The sequence below is a fragment of the Lissotriton helveticus genome, chromosome 12 (genome assembly GCF_964261635.1).
Source record: "Lissotriton helveticus chromosome 12, aLisHel1.1, whole genome shotgun sequence".
Taxonomy (NCBI): Eukaryota; Metazoa; Chordata; class Amphibia; order Caudata; family Salamandridae; genus Lissotriton; species Lissotriton helveticus.
Window position 1 is genome coordinate 643722078 of NC_136073.1, and position 26424 is coordinate 643748501.

General features: G+C 49.1%; 1 protein-coding gene across 2 annotated transcripts in view; it reads right to left on the minus strand.

Moving 5' to 3' along the window:
* ZDHHC1 (zDHHC palmitoyltransferase 1) overlaps positions 1-26424 on the minus strand; it is a 658528-nt gene that overhangs the window by 86182 nt on the left and 545922 nt on the right. Inside the window, exon 10 of one of the 2 annotated variants that reach the window (XM_078670152.1) lies at positions 13730-13832. In XM_078670152.1, coding sequence (XP_078526278.1) covers positions 13730-13832 — 103 coding nt within the window. Of the gene's footprint in view, positions 1-13729; positions 13836-26424 lie in introns of both variants that reach the window. The other variant, XM_078670151.1, reaches the window with a different exon arrangement.

The following is a 26424-nucleotide window of genomic DNA, read 5'->3' on the forward strand; positions in this document are numbered from 1 at the left end:
GCTTTCATCCCTTCCATCAGATTGAATCCATACCATTCGGCGAATTCATTCGTGCAAGACGAAACTGTAGCGATGAAAAGGATTTTGATAAAACGATTAGCGATATGAACTTGAGATTCGCCAAACGCGGTTACCCTAAAACAATCCTGTCCCAAGCAAAATCCAAAATTAACAAAATTAAGAGAGAGGATACTCTGAAAACTAAAGACCCCCAAACAAGTAAAGTGAATACAGTGAGAATGATCACAGAATATAATGCTCTTCACAACTCAATCAGGACCAGCATGACCAAGCACTGGAAGCTGCTACGAGATGACTCCACACTGAAAGAAATGATCCCAACCACCCCTCAAATCACATTTCGCAAAGGAAGAACCCTGAGGAACAGGCTCAGTCCCACAGTGCCACGTTCGGATAGAAATCCGACCTGGCTTACTCAACGAAGTAATGGCTTCTTCAAATGTGGGTTGTGCCCAATGTGTAAGTGGGCTAAACATAAAACTAAAAACTTTACAGGCCCCTCAGAAGAAGTTTACGACATCAGAACCAACATAAATTGCATTACCAAATATGTTATTTACATCATCGAATGCCAATGTGGAAAGAAATATGTTGGAAGCACAATAAGATCTTTAAAAGAAAGAATCTCTGAACATATGAGAGCCATTCTGAAGCAAGATCCCAAATACCCAGTGGCTCTACATGTAGCCAAATGTCAACCAAACACAGAAGATTTTCAAGTCTCTTTCTATGGAATAGAAACTGTACCCATCCATGTGAGGGGTGGTAACCGAGAACTACTTTTGAGACGCAAAGAAGCGACTTGGATAATGCGCCTTCGTAGCATAGAGTGTGGTTTAAATTATGACCCAGAACTGCAATTCTTTTTGGGTAATTAATGATGTACCCTGTTCTGAACTGTCTCTCTTTTGTTGTTCTTTTCCTTCCCTTGTAGGAATTTAAATATGAATATGCATGGACATAAGTAACGATATGTAAACGGTATTCAACTGTTGTTCTTTTTTGCGTTCTAAACCAGCTTGTATACTTAGTTTTTTCTTTTTGATTGACCATTTGCCCTACGCTAACGTAAGTGTTCTTTCAAGACTTTTCCAATTATCCGCGTAGCGACTGGAACAAAAGTCGCAATTTCCTAAAGAGAATAATGTTAGTTTGCCCCTACCTGGGCTTAGACTAACAACGCAACGTTTCACTTCTCTTCCTACCAAGAATATCTTAGGGTATATCCACTCATCAATATAACCAAGCATGTAAACAAACTTCTATTATGCTGTTCATCCTCACCTTGCTGGGTGTTTTTTCAGCTGTTTTTTTGTCTTACCACACTTTTTGACTCTTATATGCCCAATTAAAGAATACACCCTGTATTTTGCCACTCAAAGTTTTTACTTTATTCTTATTGTGCAAGAGAGCCCAATATCTAAACACCATTTTCGGAGCTCGCCGGGTGAAACCCGCTCCCTCCTCTACGGGAATATACTTTCTTCCAAAGACAGAGATATATATTTTCTCTACCAAACAAATCATGGTAGTATTTCTTCTCTTCTCCGCCACTCAATCTGCTTCAAGATTCGAGGGCGACATTCTAGTCTTTTTTCACCTACCAATACGCATTAGCATTTAAGGGAACGGAATTTCCGGTCACGTGTCCGTATCCGGAACACGGCGCCGGGAAACCTTAAGAGGGAGAACCTCGCCTTTCAGGTAAGCGAATTGCGTCCCCCGACTACTGCAGTCCCATGCAATGGTAACTAGAATCTAAAGACGTTGTGGAGCCTGTGCAGTCCGCGGGGACTAAACCCCTCCTTCTCCGTTTTTCTTTAAATTAGGCTTCTGTGGTTGTAAGCGCACCCGCCTAAACCACGAAAACCCATCTCCTCCGGTTTTCACCTCACACGCGTATTACCGAGGTAGGTGTTATTGTCTTACTTGTGCTCTCTCTCTGTCCTCGTCTATGTCAATACAATTACCGGCTCAAGGGGTTATTATACCAAGTTGTACTACTTGCTCTTTTGCAGATTTATCTCCACACTACAGATAATATTGTTCGAAAAATTTGGACATTTGGGATTCCTTACTACGCCCCAACCATGGCTAATACTTTTTGCTACAAAAATCGAAAATACAATTTTTTGATTTTCCCGGTGAGTTTTGACTAATCTGAATATCAGCGAGATTCCGAATCACGTCTATACTCGTCAACCACGAATCTAGTAATTTTACCTAGCCTTGTCCCCCCTTTTCATACCATGTAATACTTAAACACTGCTCACCCCACTTTCACTAGGGTTTTAACTCAAAAGACATGTTCTTTGAACGATAGAACTTAAATTAAACGCCCAGCGTTTGCTTACTTGGCTTATTATATTTTTCTCTTTTTTACTCTTTCATGTTTTACGTACTCCAAAAAGTAACTTTCCCTCCTTTATCTTTTCTCTTTCTGTTATGAATTCCTGTCTATGACATAACCAGAGTCTACGTACTGACCGGCTCTCTCCCCCTCTCTCTTCTGTTATCGTTGAATAAGCTCGTCCTATCTCGAAAGCCACTTCTTCCAGGTATGTCTGTCACTATAAGTCGGCACTCTGACCCATTAAGGATAGACCTCCTTATGACAAGTTATGCTCAATCGCTTTCTTAATTCCAAACAGTGCACGCTTATCAATGGATGGGACGAACTATTACATATATGGAATACCTCTATCATTTCGTGTTTTGTGAATACATTTTGTTTCCGTAAGTCACTTAAGAGTCACTGGGGATATCGTCCTTTATACTACACACATCTTTTACCTCACCACTTCACTTCTCAGACCGGCCAGTATTTCAGTATGCACGACAACTAGCTACACTAATTGTATTAGTAAATATCGACTGTCACCTCACACTCCACCTTGTCACATATGTCACCATATTCATGACTTGTCATCACAAAGACACCAAGTCACCCCCCCCTCGCGTTTTAGCATGCCTTGTGTCACTACGGTGTACACTAAGAGTCACCCGGTCTTGACAAAAATATATAAACAGAACCTGTATAGCTAAGACACAGTTTGTATTTTTTGTTTAGCCCTGAAGATTCGCAGTAGTTCCCTGCGATGAAACACGTGTTGGCTTATGAAACGGAACAATAAACAGAAAATGGATACTCGATGAACAGACTACCAATTGAATTACATTTTTTCACTCTGTTCTTGGTCACTAAAGCACGAAGCTCTACTATCTGTTTAGATTGATGTGCCAAATCTTACTAACACATGTGAATAACTTAATTCAAACTTTGAAATTTTTCTATGTATGTGTTAGTGCAGGGGCACAGTTGTTCTTATGCACAGCATCACTATATTTAAGTCAGAGCAAACAATGTGACAATTCAGCAGTTTTTGGCTGAGGTTTATAGTAAAGTGATGGCCCTTTTCACAGAAATGGTGGAACTACAGCAGTGTGTTACCAATGTGGAGGAAGTGGGATCTGCCACTGTAAAATCTATTGAGAATCATGATAGTCAATTGGCACTGATCCAGTCCAAAATTGATACTTTGGAGAATCGTTAGAGGAGGAACAACCTTTGTATGTTTGGAATACTGGAAGGGAAAGAAGGTGAAGATTCCCAGCAATTCATTGTGCAGTTGTATGGGAAAGCACTCCCTGATCTTATGGATCGGGACATGTACATACAAATTCAGCTGGTGCATCGGTTCCCCATAAATCTGAATACCAATACAGCTACACCTAATGCCAGGTCAGAGCATCCACGTCCAATTTTAATATATGTTGGCAACTTCCCGCTGAGGTAGGCAATCTCGCTGAATGCTCGTCCTTCCTCCACTGACTCCTATCTCAGTACGCTCAGACTTGTGCAAGACTCTGGAAGTTTTGCCAATTAAATGATCCTCTTAAGGCTGTTGGTGCTCAGGTTTTTTGCAGTACCCAGCCAGGCTCAGTAAGGATGGACGGACACGGCTTTGTTTTACAGAACAAGATGCATTGCAGGTTCTTAGTAGCCTGAGGGGGACAGCATCGTAGAGTAAGTTTCTGATTTTCAAATGTTGATACGAGTACAATAATTGAGAGCTAGTTCCCCTCAAACAGGGGTTTTGCTCAGTCTGCTGTTTTTTTTTTGTCTGGGTCGGCAAACTTTCTTTCCATTTTTTGCCGCGTGGCGGGTGGTCGTGGGGAGGGAGGCTCTCAGGGCTGCCCTTGTCCATCGATTGCTTTGGGATAGGATAGCCATCTGAATTGACTCAGTACATTCAAATATACTGAGGCAAAGAAACCCAACCCGTGTGGTCAACCCGTGTGGTCAACCTGTACAGTGGTTCAACATGATGGCCAAAAAAAGGCGAACCAAAAAACATGATCCTTCAAGTGAGAAAAAAATGAATGAGGACATAAACAAAAAGGCCCTCTACAGCTATTGGGATCCGAGGCAGAATCGTTGAGGTTTTGTTTTAAAAACGGCATAGAAAACTGAGAGACTAAAATGGATTGTGTGCATTGACCATAATGTTCAGTAATGACAAAAAATAATGAAAATGTAAGTTGAAAAGAAATAAGTAAGGACTTTTTAAAACACATAGGGCAATCAGCAGAGGTTTCAAAGAATAATAAACATATGATCAGTGGGGCTGCATTCATGTGTATGTTTAGGAAATTAGAATACTGGCTCCTTTACAACTTAACAATGCAGGAGAGAATAATATTCCCTTCCCATCATGTTGAACAGCACGTAAGTTACATTTATGAATGCCCTTGATTTGACCTTTAAATTAATATGTACTTTTAACCATAGAACAACTTAAACACAATCAAAACAAACTTTGGAAGTGTTCTGGACCCTCGTTTGCATGGAAGCGGTTTGTTCTCTGGGACAAAAAGATACAGACTGGTGCTGCAAGAGATTACAGGTAAGTGAAAAGAAAAGTGATGCAGATGTCTGTGTTATCAGTTGTACTCTTAACACTCACCATAGCTCATACTAGGCAATACTTGCACTAGTGCAAATACAGGTCACACTTATTTGCAACTTATTGTGTGCTGATGTAATATGGAATGGAACAAACACTATTTAGACTGAGCTGACATGATATTTATGCTATGCTTCTGTATAATAGATAAAATACATTTTCAAATAGAAGATGCGCCATTCTGCTTCATACCACTGACCCAGACTTCCAGATATACTAATTGGAATTAGAGATTGTGCGCTTTAATGACCATGCTCAGTGCCTCAAGTTGTTTCAATAACACAAGAAAACATTGAAAAGCGGTAATGTAATGACATATGTGAAAACGCAACATGCACTTTTGGCCACACAATATCAAACCATTTTTGTCCTGAAGTCTAGCAAGGAACCCGACGGGCAAAACAATATGCAATACCTCCTAAAAGGATTCAAATTGAAAATTCTCTAACCATAGGATTTGTCAGAGGAGATAACCAACAATAAATAAAACCTTGCCTTATACAGTCATCTTCGACACTCCATGTAATAAAGTACCTGTATAGAGGCTTTAGTGCAGGGTAATAACAATGCACTCAAAGGCTTAATGGCATTATCATGGTTTCGAAATTAGTAATTAAGCCAACAGCCTTCGTAGCAATATTTCATAATAGAGATCAGCCTTAATCAATGGCTTGCTACTATAACCAGTTTAAGTATACTGAACGGAACAGAACTTTCCCCACACTGCAAAAAGTCTTCAGTCTGCTGACTTGGAAACGAGCACCACACGCCCAAGCCCATGCTGCTGGCCAGTCCACCCCTAAGCATATTCACTGTGATGACAAATCCACACGGAGCATGGGTCTGCCTCTAATATTCACAGAGGCACCTGCAGGATCTGCATTGATTAATCAGCACTGTATTTCCCTACTGACTCTGCTAATCATGCTCCTAATTGTGTTATCTTATCTCTTTTAGGGAATATAATGGAAAACTCCGACCAGATGTTGGATACACAAATAGGCATGCTGCAATACTTAGTTGACAAGAAAAGGAAACAACAATTCAAACATCAATTATTACTATCAAAAGGATAAGAAAATGTTGCTGAAAAACATCATATACCTAAACACACCTCAATAATCGAGGATTTAATTCTACCAAAGAAACAAATGGCAACCCAAACGGGTCGGATTACACAAAAAGGAAAATAGAAAATAATTTCAGAACAAAATGTTTTTTCCCTTAGCAATGTTTTCAAAGAACCAAACAACGACAGAGACCAATATAAGGTTATTCCCTATTATCCAATCTTCAACCAGCGTAGACCTATTGATCAACTTAACATGTATCTTACAAGTAAAAAAGAAACAACAAAAATAGAAACCCCAGATAAAGCCCTGCTTGACCCAGTCTCATTAAGAAAGGAAAAGAGAGATAATATCAAGCGGAAAAGGACTAAGAATAGAGCAATAAGAAGGTTTTCGAAACGGAAGGCCCAGAAGTTAAAATTTCCGAATCTCTCATCCCTCGAACATAAAACTCCAGAAAAACAGCAAACTTTAAAATCTTTAACAAATCCATATAATAATGGCTATCTTCACTCAATAACGAAAGCAAGAAAGAATTCTAAACAACTAAATCCTCTGGCTCCAAGCTTTTCCACGGCTCTGAATGACATTGAGCCACCAGTTCTATCTTTTGTACAACAGACTGATCAGATCTCTGGGGCTACAAGTCTACAGGAACAGCAGGTCCAAACATTTTTTTTTTTTAGAATTTACCAACTTGGTCCCCTCGGGTAATGATCCACTAAACCGCGGGAGAATAATGAACCTCATCCGTAAGATCCATCCGCTAAAGTCATTAACAAGTTTGGAAATAAAACTAGTGGCTTTAGGTAAAAAACCGCAGAGGTCACTGTTGAATTCTGGTCTCATGTGATACCGGCAATAGTTTTAAAAGAAAGTGAGATCCTCCATAAAAATGGATATGATATTGCAGTCGTAAACAACAAAGAAAATCAAATGCAGGAAATATCCAAGGAAAATAAAGTGAAAAATCATCACTTTGAACGAACGTGCAGCGGCATTAAAAATCCTGTCAGGAATCCCAATGAAAATATAAACCTCTCGATCAAGAATGGAGAGAGAAAGATCTGGAATAAAAACGTAGTTAAAAAGGAGATTATACCGAAAGAAAATCACTGGTCCTGGATCTCGGAGAATTTAAACTGCCACAAACAGGGAAGAGAAAACAATGTCCCTTTTTAGCAGAAGTTTGAGTATCATATTCCAGGTTTTTTCCTGGAATATAGCAGGAAAAAACCTGGAGAAACTTGCACGGATTCAGTAAAACACTACAGTGATGGTGGCTTTACAAGAAACCTGGATAACAATAACCTTTGATCAAAAGGAGTACTTAGTATACGACATCCCAGCGGAGCCTGTTAGCCGGGTTAACGCTAAAGGTGGACTTGCAATCCTCTTACACGAAGATTTCTTTCGGGATCAGGAAGTCATCCCTATGTGTCCCACGAATAATGTATTAAGGTCAAGCACTGGAATGAACGCACAAGTTACTACTTGTGTAACGATATATCTGTAAGAGACATTAGTTAGCGATAGATTCCTTACCTTAGAATATCCCCAGACGTCAGACTGGATCCGGAAACTTTTGCGTAGCAGTACCCTTACGCGTCGGTAGGCGTCGTCTGCGGCTCCGCGTCCGGGATGACGTCGCCGGAGTACTTAGACGCCGCCCTCGCGCGCTGACGCCAGTTCTTATACATAGCTTTTCCGCGCCAGAAACGCAGAGCCATGATAAAAACCAACACTGGTGCCATGAAACTAGGGCCCTGAAAGGGGATGACCTTAACCCTAGATATCGGTTTGCAGAACGAGGAGGATGGGTGGGCGTAAGGAATCTATCACTAACTAATGTCTCTTACATATATATCGTTACACAAGTAGTAACTTGTGCATCTGAAAGAGACACGTTAGTGATAGATTCCTTACCTTACAAAAGATACCCCAGCAATACCAACCCCGTGATGGGTCTGCGAACCAATAATCACACCAGAAAGTCCTGGAGGACGGAACGGCCAAAGAAGCCATCCCTCCGGACTTGGCTGTCCAGGCAGTAGTGTCTTGCAAACGTGTGAAGCGAGGCCCACGTAGCTGCCTGACATATGTCCTGCAAGGGGACTCCCCGGCCCAGGGCAGAAGTAGCCGCCGCGGCCCGAGTTGAATGGGCCCTCAGCCCAACAGGAGGTTCCTTCTTAGCCAAAGAGTAGCATGTCTGGATGCACAACACGACCGACCGAGAGATGGTCCGTTTGTGCACCGCCCGTCCCTTTTTTAGCGCCCACGTAACCAACAAAGAGTTGGTCATCCACCCGGAACTGGCGTGTGCGATCCAGATAGTATGAGAGCGCACGTTTTGGGTCCAGACGGTGGAGCCTCTCTTCCTCTTTCGAGAGATGCGGAGGCAGAAAGAAGGTGGGCAAGGTGATGGACTGCCCGATGTGGAAGGCTGTGACTACCTTGGGCAGGAAAGAGGGTCTTGTCCGCAACACAACCTTGTCCGGATGGACAGAAAGGAAAGGAGGTTTAGAGGAAAGAGCCTGGAGCTCACTCACTCTCCTGGCAGAGGTGATGGCAACCAGGAAAGCAGTCTTAAGCATAAGAAGACGGAGAGGACAGTTATGAAGCGGCTCAAAAGGAGCGCACATCAGGTAAGTTAGAACCAGGTTCAAGTCCCACTGGGGCATCACGAAAGGAACAGGGGGGAACATATGAGTGACGCCCTTCAAGAATCTGTTAACAATCGGGGACTTGAACAAAGAAGGCTGATCAGGTAGCCTCAAGAAGGCGGAAAAGGCAGAAAGGTAACCCTTGATAGTGCCCAGAGCAGAGCCCTGTTGGGCAAGAGAAAGAAGGAAGAGGAGAACCTCAGAAAGGGGGGGCAGAGAGTGGATCCACAGCCTTTGCTGTGCACCATGCCACAAATCTGTACCACCTGCAGGCGTATACCAACTTTGTGGAGGGACCCCTGGCTGCCAGAATCACATTACAAACTTCAGGAGGCAAGTCAAATGGCCTCAACTGTCGCCGCTCAATCTCCAAGCACATAGGTGGCGACTGGACAGGTTCGGGTGTAGGACCGTCCCCTGCTGCTGCGACAGAAGGTCCTCCTGAAGAGGCAGACGAATCGGGGGATCGACAGACATGCTGAGTAGCTCTGGATACCAATATCTTCGTGCGAAGTCCGGAGCCACAAGGATAACTTGGGCCCGGGAGCGCCTGATCTTCTTCAGCACTCTGGGCAGAAGTGGTATAGGCAGAAAGGCGTACAATAGACCGCAACTCCACTCGCGACGAAAAGCGTCTCCGAGCGAGTGCGCCTTGGAAATTCCAACGCGCAGAACTGATGAAATTGGGCGTTCTCTTCTGTGGCGAATAGATCTAACCAAGGCTCTCCCCACTGCTGAAAGAGGCCTTGATGCCATTCATGATCCATCATACACCGACGGCTGAGTTCGTCCGCCTTGGCGTTCAGGGAACCTGCCAGGTGTTGAACCACCAGGGTCACGCCCTGATGTTCCAGCCACTGCCAGAGGCGCAGAGCCTCCTGGCATAGGGTCCACGACCCCACCCCGTCCTGTTTGTTGCAGTTCCACATGGCGGTGGTTTTGTCCGTGAACACCTGCACTACACTCCCTCGGACAGAAGGGAGGAATGCCTTCAGTGCAAGCCGGATCGCCCGCAGCTCCAGAAGGTTGATGTGGAGCCGGGACTCCGCCGGGGACAAGAGGCCTCTGATCTATGCCTTTCCCATGAGGCCCCCCCAGCCCTGGAGGGATGCGTCCGTCACAACTACGTGCTCCGGTTGGGGTAGGGAGAGGGATCTGCCGCTGACCCAATCGCTGTCCGTGAGCCACCACTGCAACTGGCTTGCAGTGCCCTCCGAGATCAAGACATGGTCGGACAAGTTGCCCTGATGCTGGGCCCACTGAAACTTCAGGTCCCACTGCAGAGCCCGCATCCGCCACCGGGCGTGATGCACCAGAAGGAGGCCATCAGCCCCAGAAGCCGCAGCGTCAACCTGACCGAGACTCGGGATAAAGGCTGAAAGATAGGAATCAGAGCCTGAATATCCCGAACCCGCTGTTCGGGAGGATAAACCCGAAACTGCGCCGAGTCTAGAACCGCTCCGATGAAGAGGAGCTTCTGAGAGGGACACAGGTGTGACTTCGGCACATTGATGGAGAACCCCAGCAGGTGCAGGAGGACGGCCGTAGTCTGGAGGTGGCTGACGACGGTCTGGGGCGAGCCCGCCTTCAACAACCAGTCGTCGAGGTAGGGGAAGACTGAAACCCCTAACCTGCGCAGATGAGCTGCGACCACTGCCATCACTTTCGTGAACACCCGTGGGGCGCTGGTAAGGCCGAAGGGGAGCAAGGTAAACTGAAAGTGCTCGTGGCCTACAGTGAACCGCAGGTAACGCCGGTGGGCCGGCAGGACGCAGATGTGGAAATTGGCGTCCTGCAAGTCCAACGCTACCATCCAGTCTCCTGGGTCTAGGACAGCTAAGACCTGAGCCAAAGTCAGCATCTTGAACTTCTTCTTCCGGAGGAAGCCGTTGACGTTCCGTAGGTACAAGATAGGGCGTAGGCCCCCTTTGCCCTTCTTGGGTACCAGAAAGTAGTGGGAGTAACAACCACACCCTACTTCTGGCCCAGGAACACGCTCGATGGCCCCCGTGGCCAAGAGGGCCGTAACTTCCTCTTGCAGAAGTTTCAAGTGATCCCCCGACACGCGGTGGTATTGAGGTGGCATGGCTGGAGGGGACGCCTCGAAGGGGAGGGAGTAGCCCCTTCTGACGATTTGCAGCACCCACCTGTCCGATGTGACAGTGCGCCAGTGGTGGTGGTGATGGCGGACCCTGACCCCACTGGCGTCACATGGGCCTGAAAGCACGGACTAGGAAGGTTTTGAGGCAGATGCTGCTGGGGCAGGTGTGGACTGGCCTCGCCGTTGTCCCCGACCGCCGCCACGGCGGTTTCCACGCCCACCACCGCGCTGGATGAAAGTCTGAGGCCCTTGACTGGCAGGACGTGTGGGGGTGCCCCTTCCTTGGCCACGAAAGGGGCGAAAGGCAGCCGATTGCTGGCTCGGGTCCGAGAGGCCCAAGGACTTGGCCATAGCCCTGGAGTCCTTAAAGCGCTCAAGCACATGGTCTGCCTTGTCGCCAAAGAGGGGACGGCCATCAAGCGGCATGTCCATAATGGTGTTCTGGACATCAGCCGAAAAGTTGGCGGACCTCAACCAGGCGTGGCGACGAATCGCCACCGTCGTTGCCATCGCTCTGACCAGTGAGTCCGTGGTATCCAGCCCACACCGGATGGAATACCGCACTGCATCTCGACCCTCCGCAAGGGCTTGGGTGAGTTTAGTCCAGACCTCCTCCGGGCATTGTGGCAGCACGTCTGCGACCGTGTCCCACAGAGAGTGGGTGTAACGGCCAAGAGGCATGCGGTGTTGACTGACCACAATCCCAAACTCAGGGAGGAGAATACCTTCTTTCCGTATTGCTCATACCTCTTGGATTACCAATCGGGGGGAGCCTCCGGGAATGCGGTCTGGGAGTTAGAGGCCTGGTTGACCAGACTCTCGGGAGTGGGGTGGGTGGGCAGGAAGCAAGGGTCGCCCGGAGCCGGGCGGAGGCGCCTGGCCACGTTCCTGTCTACAGGCGGACTTGTAGCGGGCTTGGACCAAGTGCCCAGAAGAACGTCTGACAAGGCCTCATTAAACTGCAGCAGAGGCTCGGCCGAGCTTGCCTGCGGCTTAAGGACCTCAGTGAGGAGGTTAGTCCTCACGGCCGCGCCAGGGAGCTCAAGGCCCAAGGCCTTGGCAGCCCGCGTCAGCACCACACTATAGGCAGCCCCCTCCTCCGTAGCCATGGTGGGAGGGGAGAAAGAAAACAGTGTCGGGCGAAGTTTCCAGACCACTGGCCTCCCCAAGCTCACCTGTCCAGTCCTGAGAAAACTGGCACTCACGTGCCAGAGGGTCCTCGGACCCCTCCCAATCCCCCTCGTCACCCATCGCCTGGTATTCAGGTGCAAAGGATGGGGCCGGGTCGTAGAAATAGAAATCTCCAAGCGGTGTTGAATGCCGCTCCGACGCCGGACCCGAATCGAGGGTAGGACCAGGGACAGCGACGTCCTGGGACGGCGCCAGGGGTGACACCCTGGGGGCCGGGGCCGGCGAGGTCGTAAGGTCGACCGGCGACGACCCGGGTCCGGAACCGGACCCGGTGGCGTCGGGACCAAAGTCGCCGACGGCGCCGGAGCACCCGGCCCGATGGGGACCAAGTCGGGACCGCTGGGCCCGAAGGCGCCACGGAACCCGACGGAGGAGTGAGCGACCTCATGGCCATGAGGAAGGACTCGATCTCCTACGGCGTCGCGTCCTGCCCAGGGACCGGCGGGTGTGGAGCAGGGCGCGATGCCTGCGGCTCCGGCGGAGCCGCGAGGGCGGTGTCGCCCGAACCCCCGGCCGCGTCGCACAAGCATCGGGGGGAGTTGGAAGAGCAATGACGCCTCTTTGACTTCTTGTGCCTCTTACCTGAGGACTTCGAGCCCGAAGACTGGTGACGACTCCCGGAGCTATGATGACTCCGACCCCGCGACCGGTCCCTTGACCTCCTCGCAGACAGGGACCTCGAGCGGCGCGGGGCCGACTGCCGGAGCTCGAGTAGCTTGCGGGACCGCTCCCGTCTAGCTTTGGACGTCAGGGCCCGGCAGTCGGAGCAGGACTTGTGGTCGGGGCCCAGACAGTGAAGGCACCGGCGATGGGGGTCGGTAACCGACATCAGTCGGTTGCAGTCGACGCAGGGTTTGAACCCGGGCATCCCTACCGGCACCGTCGGAGTCGAGAGACTTCGAAAAATTATCAAAAAGGATCGAAAAAGTTAGTCAAAGATTGACTAAGGGTACCACTTTTTCCGGAACTGCGCTTGCTGGCGCGGAAAAAAGAAGAACGGACGTCAGCGCGCGAGGGCGGCGTCTAAGTACTCCGGTGACGTCATCCTGGCGCCGACGGCGGACGAGGAGCCGCAGACGACGCCTACTGATGCGCAAGGGTACTGCTACGCAAAAGTCTCCGGATCCAGTCTAACGCCTGGGGATATTCTAAGGTAAGGAATCTATCACGAACGTGTTTCTTTCAAATTTGTGTAGTTAATTACTGTCTGAGGTGGCATGGTGAACAACACGATGAACTGGACTGTGTCCCGAGTAATTACGAGTAGCTAAAATGAATTCAAGCGCTGCCTCACCACTTTCAAAGTTCAGCAGACACTGGCTATCTGACTGATCTTTGAATATGGTGGTATTTTAATCTGTGATCTACACTTTACCAAAAAAAGGAAGTACAAAGCCACTTTCTCTCACTGAACTTCTAATTGTAAATACCAACCAATTGTAAAGTATGAACATATTCTATATACTATGAGTCTACTATTGCCAAAATGGAAAGATCCCACATCCTCACTCTGTCCATCCATTCCTGATTTTAGGTAGAGCACACCGTGTCCATGATAATTCTCCCCCAATATAAATGTTCTCTTTTAAAGTAAATTATTATTCTTTCGAGTTAGGTCTAACAAAAGAAACTACTCCAACACCATGATTACACACATAAATATGGAGCATTCTGATGCTGAAAAAAACTAGGATGATGTTGCTGGCCACTACTTACCAGGAGAGGGTGAGGGGATGATGCCCACATTACAGTCCTTGGACCGATCGTTGATCACTTCTTCTGGAACCTTAAACACTTTTTTCTTTTTTTTCTTTCTCTTCTTCTGGGTGGATACAAGGAAGGAAGGAAAGCTTTATTTGATTGCCATGTAAATAATCAAAAGTACACCAACGTTTGTTAATATCTCTTTGCCCTTTATCATTGTAACTGACAATTTCTGAGATTTAAGATCAGGGAGTTTCTAATCAAGACCATGTTTTGATTTCAACATATTTTTACTATATATGCACAGAGATCTTGTGGGACACTGTTACAAGAAGGCCTTAAATCAAGTATTTAGACTGGCTTGAGTGAGCTACAGACAAGAAAACAACAAAAACGTGTTTAATTCGGAATGTATAGATTTTTATTCATGACAAGCACATGGGGAGGTCGTTTAAGGGAAAGAGGGTGAAAGTGAGACAGATAAGTTTATATAGTTGATTAATGACTAGGTATATTAGCGGTGGCCTGTTGTTTGAGTGAGAAAGTGTAGTTTTTACTACAGTCTCGTTTTAGAAGGCATTGTAGCAAGACTTAGTCTTGTTAGACATTGTGCCTTCATCAGTGGTCAGATCTCCTCTACCAAGACTATTTCGATACTATTTAGTGACCAAAACATTTGGGACAGTAGCAGATCGTAAGTTCCTCTAGGTTTTAGAAAAAAGAAAGAATTCAGTGCAGTAATTTGGCATACTTGATAAGAGCGGGCTTGAAAAGAGAGGGCTGATCAGGGAGCCTGAGACATTGCAGAAAGGTAGCCCTTACTAGTGCCCAGAGCAGAGCCCTGCCGGGCCAGAAGGAATTAAAGGACCTCTGAAAGAGGGACCGAAAGGGGATCCACATCCTTTGCTGTGCACCATGCCACAAATTTGTTCCACCTGCAGGCGTATACCGATTTAGTGGAGGGACGTCTGGCTGCCAGAATTACATCACAGACTTCAGGAGGCAAGTCAAACTGAATCAACTGTCGCTGTTCAATCTCCACGCATGTAGGTGAAAACTGGACAGGTTTGGGTGGAGGACCGTCCCCTGCTGCTGCGACAGACGATCCTCCCGAAGAGGCAGTCGGTTCGGGGGATCCATGCTCATACTGAGTAGCTCAGGATACCAAACTCTTTGAGCCCAGTCCGGAGCCACAAGAATGACTTATGCCAGATCATGCCTGATCTTCTTCAGTACTCTGGGTAGAAGTGGTAAAGGCGGAAAGGCGAACAATAGACCGCAGCTCCACTCGCGACGTAAAGCGTCGCCGAGCAAGTGCAGCCTTGGAAATTCCAATGCACAGAACAGCTGACATTGGGCGTTCTCTTCGGTGGCAAATAGATCTAACCAAGGCTCTCCACACTGTCAAAAGAGACCTTGTACCACCTCCAAGTGAAGACACCATTCATGATCCATCAGGCACCGGCGGTTGAGTTTGTCCACACTAGCATTCAAAGAACCTGCCAGGTGTTGAACCGTCAACTAAATGCCTTGGCGTTCCAGCAACTTCCCTGATTTACTCTGCTGATCTGATCAGGGCAGACTCCGTACTGTGCTTAGTTATAAAGCCATGTTGTGTTTTATCTAGGCAGCCATATGTGATATAGGGCAATAGCTGTTAACGCACAAGTTACTTACTTGTGTAATGATATATCTGTAAGAGACATTAGATAGTGATAGATTCCTTACCTTCGAATATCCCCAGGCGTCAGACTGGATCCGGAAAGTTTTCGTCAGCAGTACCTCTGGCGTCGGAAGGTGGCGCCGTGCGGCTCCACATCCTTCGCTGGCATCGTAGGCGCCGAGATGACATCACGGAGACTACTTAGGCGTCACCCATGTGCGCTGACGTCAGTCCTGTACACGACTTTCCACGCCAGGAACGCAGAGCCATGCAAGAAACTGACAACTGGTGCCATGAAACTAGGGCCCTGAAAGGGATGACTTTAACCCTAGAAATCAGTTTGCAGAACGGGGAGGATGTGTGGGGCGGTAAGGAATCTATCACTAACTAATGTCTCTTCCAGATATATAGTTACAGAAGTAAGTAACTGCATCTAAAAGAGACACGTTAATGATAGATTCCTTACCTTAGAATAGATACCCCAGCAATACCAACCCCGGTGGTGGGTCTGCAAACAAGATCACACCAGAAAGTCATGGAGACGAGAACGGCCAAAGAAGCCGTCTCTCCGGACTTGACTGCCAAGGCAATAATGCTTGTTAAACGTGTGCAACGAGGCCCCCGTAGCTGCCTGACAGATGTCCTGCAAGGGAACACTGCATCCCAAAGCAGTAGTGGCTGCCGTTGCCCGGGTAGAATGCCTTCTTAGCCAACGAGTAACATGCTTTGATGCACAGAACGACCCACAGAGAGATGGTCCATTTGTGCATGGCCCAACCTTTTTTGGCACCCACGTAGCCCACAAAAAGTTTGTCCTCGACCCAGAACTGTTGTGTGCGCTTCAGATAGAAAGAGAGCGCACGTTTTGGGTCCAGACGGTGGAGCCTCTCTTCCTCTTTTGAAGGATGACGAGGCGGAAAGAAGGTGGGCAAAGTGATGGTCTGAACAATGTGGAAGGGCGTGACAACCTTTGGCAAGAAAGAAGGACGAGTCCTTAAAACCACTTTGTCTGGATGAACAGAGAGAAAAGGAGGTTTAGAAGAAAGAGCCTGGAGCTCACTCATTCTTCTGGCAGAGGTGATAGCTACCAGGAAAGCTGTCTTTAGAGTGAGAAGACGTAAGGGACAGTTATGAAGTGGCTCAAACGGAGTGCACATCAGATAGGTCAAGACAAGATGTAAGTCCCATTGAGGCATTTTGAACGGCACGGGAGAAAACGTGTGTGTGATGCCTTTCATGAAGCGATTAACAACCGGGGACTTAAAAAGAGAAGGCTGATCTGGAAGCCGTAGAAAGGCGGAAATGGCCGAGAGATAATCGTTGATAGTGCCCCGAGCTGAGCCCTGCTGGGTCAAAGAGAGAAGGAACAGAAGGACCTCGGAAAGAGGGGCAGAATGGGGATCCACAGCCTTTGCTGTGCACCATGTCATAAATTTGTTCCACCTGCAGGCGTATGTCGGCTTAGTGGAGGGACGCCTGGCTGCCAAAATAATATCACAGACTTCAGAAGAAAGTTCGAAAGCTGTCAACTGTTCTCGCTCAATCAATCTCCACGCATGGAGGTGGAGGCTGGGCAGGTTCGGGTGGAGGGCCGTCCCCTGCTGCTGCGCAAGAAGAAGATTCTCCTGAAGAGGCAGTCAGATTGGGGGATTGATCGCCATGCTGAGTAGCTCGGGATACCAGTATCTTCATGCCCAATCCGGAGCCACAAGGATGACTTGGGCCCAGTCGCGCCGAATCTTCTTCAGCACTCCGGGCAGAAGTGGCATAGGCGGAAAGGCGTACAACAGACCTCAGCTCCACTCGAGACAAAAAGCGTCACCGAGCGACTGCCGCCTTGGAAATTCCAACGCGCAGAACTGATGACATTGCGTGTTCTCTTTGGTGGCGAATAGATCTAAGCAAGGTTCTCCCCACTGCAAAAAGAGACCTTGCGCCACGTCCGAGTTCAGACGCCATTCGTGATCCATCATGAACCGGAAGCTGAGTTCAGAGAACCTGCCAGGTGTTGAACCACCAAGGTAATGCCTTGATGTTCCAGCCAATTATCCAGAGGCGGAGAGCCTCCTGACATAGAGTCCACAACCCTACCCTGCCCTGTTTGCTGCAGTACCACATGGCGGTGGTGTTGTCCGTGAACACCTGCACTACACTTCCCTGGACAGAGGGAAGGAATGCTTTCAGTGCAAGTCGGATCGCCCAAAGCTCCAAAAGGTTGATATGGAGCAGGGACTCCGCCGGAGACCAGAGGCCTCTGATCTCCGCCTCTCCTATGTGGCCGCCCCAACCCAGGAGGGACGCATCCGTCACCACTGTGTGCTCTGGTTGGGGAAGGGAGAGGGATCTGCCATTGACCCAATCACGATTTGTGAGCCACCACTGCAATTGTCGTGCAGTGCCCTCCGAGATCTGGATGTGATCGGACAGGTTGCCCTGATACTGTGGCCACTGGAACTTCAGGTCCCACTGCAGAGCCCACATATGCCATCTGGCATGTTGCACTAGCAGGTTGCAGGAGTCCATTAGGCCCAGGAGCCGGAGGGTCATCCTGACTGAAACTCGGGATAGAGGCTGAAAGATCGGGATCATAGCTTGAATATCCCGGACTCACTGCTCGGGAGGATAAACCCAAAACTGCGTCGGATCCAGAACCACTCTGATGAAGGGGAGCTCCTGAGAGGGTCTCAGGTGCGACTTCGGCACATTGATGGAGAACCCCAGCAAATGCAGGAGGTTGGCCATAGTCTGGAGGTGGGTGATGACTGCCTGGGGCGAGCACGCCTTCAACAACCAGTCGGCGAGATAGGGGAACACTGTGTTGGGGTTCAAGGGGGCCTGGTTCCTTCTGTCTAGTTCCCCGTTAGCGTTTTTTCTTAAAAGTGCCAAGTGCATATGCGAATTTATGGACGCTCCCTAGAGCTCGCTTTAAAAGGGGGCTGCCAACAGGAAACAGGTGCTTGGTTTCTTTATTGGTCCCTTGCCGTGTGTTTCCTGTTCCTGTGGTTCTACCTTGTTTCCCTTCCTTCGAGCTCTGTTCCAGCGGTCTTTTCTAGTGCTGGGTTTTGATCCCCTTTTTCCCCTGCTCCCTTGTTTTCCTATTCCCTTGGGCATTTCAGAACCCTTTATTGGGGTCCTGTTTTTGATCTTCGGTGACGTTCTGGGATTCGCGGCTGCGTTTCCTTTGAGTTTTAACGTCCCGTTATTATCCCTTTTTTGTACCCAAACCATCTTGTTATACGCTGTGTTTGGGTGGTTTCACGAAGGAGCTGAATAACGGCCGTTTTTGTGCTACCTTCGTGTTCTTTTTTAGATTCCAGGGGTTTTTTGGGTGTCTTTCGTATTCCCTTTGATACCATTTTCCCCTGTCCTTTTTTTGTCCTGAGAATTGTGAATTCCACCCCCTTTGTCATTCTCGGTGTTTCCCGAGGGGGCGTGGTTGGTCTGGGGTTACGCAAGAAACAACCAATACGATTGCAGTGGAAGAATTCCTGTTTCGTATCAAGCCACTCCCGTTTGTTATCTGGGGTAAGCAGGGAGGTCGGTGGTTCGTGTGTGTACTTGGCACTGGTAATAGTAGTAGGGGTGTGTTTAATCTTGTCTCCTTCTTTCATTTTAGCGTTCTCGTCTGTGTCAAGCTGTCAGCTGCCAAGAAGCCAGAGGAGACGAGTTGTGTTCCCCAAGACCTTGGGTTCCCTTGTTTTGTTACCCACCTTCTCCCGGTGTCGTGTTCTCCACCATCCGTTTTGATTGCGGGTGTTGGGGGTCACGGTGAGGGTAGAGGATTGGGACGTTCTTCACTCCTGCGGTGTTGGGCCGGTCGGCAACGGAACAGAAAACCAAGCCCACGAATTAACACACCGCCCGAGTGAAGAATGGTTGAGGAGGCAGCAGGGGGGGCTTCTTCGATGCAGGAAATCATGCAGGCTTTAGCGCACATACAGGATGAAGTCCAATCCCTGCGTCAGGAGAATCAGGAGTTACGGGGGACACTGAGTGAGGTGAAGGAAAGCACTAAAAGAAGAGGGAGGGATCCCTCCGTTAAGGCTAAGCCCCCATTGATTCAACCAGCCACATTTCAATATGAGAGGAGTGGGGGGGGGCAGAGTGGGTATCCTTCTCCTTTGTCTGTTACAGTGAACACTCCCGTGCCGGTGCCTCTAGCAGCTCCAGAGAGGTTTTCCGGGGATAGTAGCAGTTATGCTATATTTATGAACCAGTGCCATTTGCACTTCATATGTCGACCAACCGCTTTTCCTGACGACACTACTAAAGTAGCGTTTGTGATCTCATATCTTTCGGGTGCTGCAGCTAGTTGGGCGGTCCCCCTAGTAGAAAACAATGACGCTGTGTTGATTAGTTTTCCGGCCTTCAAGAACCAGATGCATAGTCTGTTTGCTAGTCATGCTTTTATGCAGGCAAGCGATGTTGAATTGTTAAAGCTCCGGCAGGATAAGCAGGATCTTTTGGGTTATGTGGCTACTTTCAATCGCCTAGTAGCAGAGACACAATGGCCCATGGCAAAAAGAACCTCTTTGTTTTATCAGGGCTTGTGAAAGGACTTAAAGGATATAGTCTCTCAGGTTGTAGACCCCCCTGAAGATTGTGTTGAGTTCATCGATTTGGTTGTCAAACTCAACCATGGTATGAGTGAAAAAAAAAGGGGGAAAGATCAGGTTTCAACCCCCAAGGACAACTATAACCAAGAGAGAAACATCTGAGAATGGGGGCGTGAAAACAGATCCTGAACCTATGCCTTTGGGTGGGGTGCGGGGTCCCTTATCCAAGGAGGAAAAGGAGCGAAGGCGCTTGTTGCAGTTGTGTTTGTATTGTGGGAGGGGTGGACACTTTGCTCGAGAGTGTCCAGTGAAACCGTCCCGGATCCCGTAGAATACGGCTGTGGCTTTCGTGGGAAGGGATTGCGAGAGTCCTTTAGTCCATGAAAGAGGTTTTTGTAACCCATATGACGTACAAGGGGCGGTTTAAAGAGTCCCGCATCATTTCACGGTATCGGCTTGCTTAGTTTACTCATCTTGTGGTAGAGCTTCCTTGTCGGTATTATTGGATTGTGGGGCCACAGGGAACTTTATGGACATTGGGTTGGCCGAGTCGTTGATGGTTCCCTGTGTGATGAAGAAACAACCTGAACCCATGAGGGCTATTGACGGCACGGAGCTAACCTCTGGGTCGATTGTACGACAAACCGAACCTTTGTTGATGACATTTGATAATGGGCATTCTGAGACGGTCTGTTTCGATCTGATTGCCGCACCAGCATTTGGGGTGGTACTCGGGGTACCCTGGTTACAGGCCCATAATCCCTGAATCGATTGGGCGCGGAGGCTGGTTACGCGTGATTCGGAGTATTGTCTTCTTCACTGTTATTGTGAGGCGACTGATAGGGTGTCTCCGTTGTCTTGTGCAGCGAGTGGTTGCGATCAGAACGGTTTGCCTCCTTCGTTTGTGGCATATAAGGAGGTGTTTGATAAGGATCAGGCGTGTGTATTGCCACCACACAGGGATTTTGATTGCCGTATTGATTTGGTTCCGGGGGCCATTTTGCCCTGTAGTAGGGTTTATGCGTTGTCGGAGCCGGAGGAGAAACATCTCCGGCAGTATTTGGATGAGATGTTAAAGAATGGGTTTATTCGGCCTTCTTCTTCGCCTGTGTCTTCCTCCATATTTTTTATACCGAAGAAGGAGGGTGATCTTCGCGCTTGCGTGGACTACAGAGCGTTGAATAAGGTCACAATAAAGAACAAGTACCCATTACCTCTTACACCGGTGTTGTTAGACCAGCTGCGACATGCCAAGGTGTTCACGAAGCTTGATTTAAGAGGCGCTTACCATCTCGTTCGCGTCCGCGAGGGCGGCGAATGGAAAACGGTGTTCCGTACTAAGTTTGGTTTGTTTGAATATTGTGTTATGCCTTTTGGTTAGTGTAACGCCCCTGCCGCTTTTCAGTTTTTTATAAATGAGGTTTTGCGTGAGTTTTTGGATGTCAGTGTGATTGTTTACATTGATGATATTTTGTTTTTTTCCCCGTCCTTTGAGGAACATGATGCTCATGTTTCGCAGGTTTTGTCTAAGTTGTTGGAACACCGTTTATTTGTCAAGCTGGATAAATGCACTTTCGGTGCGACACATGTTGAGTTTTTGGGATTCCTGATATCTGCGGATGGTATAAAGATGGATCCCTGGAAGATCGAAGCTATAGTTAACTGGCCCATACCCGCATGTGTTAAGGATATACAGGTATTTGTGGCCTCATGCCCGGTGTGTGCTGTTAGTAAGTCCTCGCACATGTCTCCGTCTGGGTTGTTGCACCCATAGCCAGTGCCTCCTTCCCCCTGGCATACGGTCAGTATGGACTTTGTGACCGATTTGCCGCTTGATTCAGGGTTTACGGCCATTTTAGTTGTTGTGGATTTATTCACAAAAATGGCTCACTTTGTTCCCTTGCCAGGGTTACCTACATTTAGAGAATTGGCTGATGTGTTTATGGCCCAAGTGATCCGACTGCCTGGGGTTCCTACTGCCATCGTTTCAGATAGAGGGGCACAGTTTGTTTCACATTTTTGGACTGCCCTGTGTCGACCATTAAAGATGGAAGTACGTTTGTCAACAGCTTACCATCCACAAAGCGACGGGCAAACAGAACGTACCAATCAAACCATGGAGCAGTATTTGCGCTGTTTGCTAACGTCACTGACGGGCAGTTGGGTATAAGCCCTTCCTGTGGCTGAGTTTGCATATAATAACAGCATGCACTCAGCTTTAGGCATGTCACCGTTTTATTGTTCAATGGGGTTCCATCCCAAGACCATTCCTATTCAGCCATCTGATAGGGTACCAGCAGTGGATTCCCTAAGTAGGGGTTTGATTGAAATCTGGAAGAAAGCCCAACAGCATTTATTTGAGTCCAAGTAGGCCATGAAAGTACAGGCAGATAGGCATAGACGGACAGCTCCTCTGTATGCAGTTGGGGATAGGGTTTGGCTATCAACGAAGAATCTGAAGTTGCCAGGACCAAGAAAATTACAGCCTCGGTTTGTAGGTCCCTTTCCTGTCCAGAAGGTGGTGAGTCCAGTTGCGATCAGGTTGGCTTTACCGGCTGAGTATGGTATTCATCCTGTATTTCACACCTCTTTGTTGAAGCCATACGTCACCACTTCTCAAGAGTTGCCACCTCTTCCTCCCGTTTTAATAGATGATAACGTGGAGTATGAGGTTAAAACTGTTATGAATTCCAAGCGGATGAAGGGACGGCTGTATTACCTAATTGACTGGAAGGGTTATCCCCCAGAGGACCGTTCTTGGGTTCCGGCAAGTAGGGTTCATGCTGCCCGGTTAGTTCGTCTGTTTCATCACCTGCACCCTGGGAAGCCAAGGCCTGTAGGGAGGCTTTCGGGAGGGGTTACTGTAGGGGTTCAAGGGGGGCTGGTTCCTTCTGTCTAGTTCCCTGTTAGCGGTTTTTCTTAAAAGTGCCAAGTGCATATGCAAATTTATGGACGCTCCCTAGAGCTCGCTTTAAAAGGGGGCTGCCAACAGGAAACAGGTGCTTGGTTTCTTTATTGGTCCCTTGCCGTGTGTTTCCTGTTCCTGTGGTTCTACCTTGTTTCCCTTCCTTCGAGCTCCGTTCCAGCGGTCTTTTCTAGTGCTGGGTTTTGATCCCCTTTTTCCCCTGCTCCCTTGTTTTCCTATTCCCTTGGGCATTTCAGAACCCTTTATTGGGGACCTATTTTTGATCTTCGGTGACGTTCTGGGATTCGCGGCTGCGTTTCCTTTGAGTTTTAACGTCCCGTTATTATCCCTTTTTTGTACCCAAACCATCTTGTTATACGCTGTGTTTGGGTGGTTTCACAAAGGAGCTGAATAACGACCGTTTTTGTGCTACCTTCGTGTTCTTTTTTAGATTCCAGGGTTTTTTTGGGTGTCTTTCGTATTCCCTTTGATACCATTTTTCCCCTGTCCTTTTTTTATCCTGAGAATTGTGAATTCCACCCCCTTTGTCATTCTCGGTGTTTCCCGAGGGGGCGTGGTTGGTCTGGGGTTACGCAAAAAACAACCAATACGATTGCAGTGGAAGAATTCCTGTTTCGTATCAAGCCACTCCCGTTTGTTATCTGGGGTAAGCAGGGAGGTCGGTGGTTCGTGTGTGTACTTGGCACTGGTAATAGTAGTAGGGGTGTGTTTAATCTTGTCTCCTTCTTTCATTTTAGCGTTCTCGTCTGTGTCAAGCTGTCAGCTGCCAAGAAGCCAGAGGAGACGAGTTGTGTTCCCCAAGACCTTGGGTTCCCTTGTTTTGTTACCCACCTTCTCCCGGTGTCGTGTTCTCCACCATCCGTTTTGATTGCGGGTGTTGGGGGTCACTGTGAGGGTAGAGGATTGGGACGTTCTTCAGTCCTGCGGTGTTGGGCCGGTCGGCAACGGAACACACTGGAACCCCTGATCTGCGCAGATGACCTGCAACCACTGCCATCACTTTCGTGAACCCCCGAGGCGCACTGGTAAGGCCGAAGGGGAGCATGGCAAATTGAAACTGCTCTAGGCCTACCGTGAACCACAGGTAACGCCGTTGGGCCTGCAGTATGGGGATATGAAAATATGCGTCCTGCAAGTCCAACGCTACCATCCAGTCTCCAGGGTCGAGGGCGGCCAAGCCCTGAGCCAGAGTCAACTTCTTGAACTTCTCCGTCCGGAGGAAGCGGTAGAAGTATGTGAGGTCCAAGATGGGACGCAGGCCCCCTTTCTCCTTCTTGGGGACAAGAAAGTAGTGGGTATAACAACCACGTCCTACTTCCGGCCCAGGAACACGCTTGATGGCCCCCTTGGCCAAGAGGACCATGACTTCCTGCTTGAGAAGCGCAAAATTGTCCCCCGACATGCGGTGGAACTGAGGTTCATGGCTGGAGGGGCAGTTTCGAAGGGGAGGGAGTAGCCCCTTCGGATGATTTGCAGCACCCACCTGTCCAAGGTAACGGAATGCCAGTGGGGAAGGTGATGGCGAATCCTGTCGCCCACCAGCATGGGGTGTGCCCCAAAGCTCGGACTAAGGAAGGCTTTGAGGCGGATGCTGCGGGAGAGGAGGTGGACTGACCCGCACACTGGCCCTCTGTCCGGCCGCGGCTGGAACCACGTCCACGGCTGCGCTGAGGTTGCTTCTGCGCAGGTTTCTGGCTGAACGAACGTGTCGGGGTGCCCCTTCCGTGGCCTCGAAAGGAACGAAAAGCAGACATGGCCGGGCACGTGGTGGAGAGACCTAAGACTTGGCCGTAACCCGGGAGTCCTTAAAAAGCTCCAGCGCACTATCTGCCTTATCGCCAAGCAGGCGAGTACCATGAAAGGGCATGTCCATAAGAAAACTTTGTACATCCCCTGAAAAAACAGCGGACCGAAACCAGATGTGGCGACGGAGGGCCACTGTTGTGGAAATCACTCTACCCAGTGAGTCCCCGGTGTCCAGTCCACACCTGATGGCGACCTTGCTGCATCTTTCCCCTCTGCAACAGTTTGGGAAAGCACTGTCCGAACCTCCTCCGGACAATGAGGCAGCACCTGCGCAACCGTGTTCCACACAGCGTGGGAATAGCGGCCCAAGAGGCATGCGGTGTTCACCGACCGCAGCCCTAAGCTGGCAGATCGAAACAGTTTCTTGCCGAACTGTTCCAGCTTCTTGCATTCCTTATCCGGCGGAGCGGTAGGGAATGCGCTTTGGGAAATGGAGGCCTGGATGACCAGGCTCTCCGGGGTTCGGTGGGTGGACAGAAAAGCAGGGTCACCCGGGGCTGGGTGATGGCGCCAGGCCACATTCTCATCCGCGGGAACCCCCGTGGGCCGTCTAGACCAGGTTCCCATCAAGACGTCAGTTAATGCCTCATTGTACAGAAGCAGAGGCTCCAAAGAGCTTGTCGCCGGCTGAAGTACTTCAGTGAGGAGATTAGTCTTGAGGGTCACTGTAGGCAGGTCAAGGGACTCAGCTGCTCTACGGAACAAGACAGTGTATGTGGCGCCCTCCTCCATAGCCACAACAGGAGGAGAAAGAAAACCAGGGTCAGAGGAGAGGTCAAGGCTACCGGCATCCTCTAGCTCTTCTGTCCATTCCTGTTCTGACTCGCACTGCTGTGCAAGAGAGTCCTCAGACCCCTCCCAGTCGTCCCTTCCTCCACTGCCCGTGGAACAAGCTGCAGTGGTGGGGGAGGGACAGGGGAATAGAAATAGTCGAACAACGCCGGTCCGGCTCCGTGTCCCAATTAGGGTCCCAACCAGGAGCAAAATTGTCTGGGAACCAAGGCAAGGGCTGTGGTGGAACGAACGGAACCCACTGGTCGGGATCGGAGCCGTGGGCGGCGCCGGGGCCGCCGGAGGTCCCTTCTCCGCCGGAGCCGCCGGCAGCAAGGGAGGGCCCTGAACTGGGACCACGGGGCCCAAAGGCGTGCTGGCGGGAGCCCGAGGCCTGAAGAGGCGGTCCATGGCTGCAAGAAAATTTTGCACCTGGGCAGGAGTCGCCGACGGACCAGGATAAGGTGGGTAGGCCTTGGGACTCACAAGCTCTACAGGAGCCGCGGGTGTGGTACCTCCGGCCCTCTCGTTTGTGTCCGGAGACCGATGGGGGATGTCAGAGAGCGGAAACGCGTCTTCGACTTCTTATGACGTCTCTTACCCGATTCAGAGTGTAAAGACTTCGACCTCGGGGAGCGATGATGATGGCATCGTGAGCGGTTCCTCGAGCGACCCCTAGACCTCGAACGACGCGAAGACGACTGCCAGGCCTCCAGCAGCTTACGGGACCGCTCCCCCAAGGCCTTTGGAGCCATGGCCAGACAGTCGGAACATGACCGGAAGTCATGGTCGCGCTCCAGACAGTAGAGACAGACGCCATGGGGCTCAGCCACTGATATCGTGCTGCGACAGGCCCCGCAGGATTTAAACCAAGGAATCCCTATGTGGCACCAGGAGTAAAAAGACTCAAAATGGAAGACAAAAAGTCTCAAAAGGCGACCCAAAAAGTGACTATGGTACGTGCTCTCACCGGATCTACACTTGC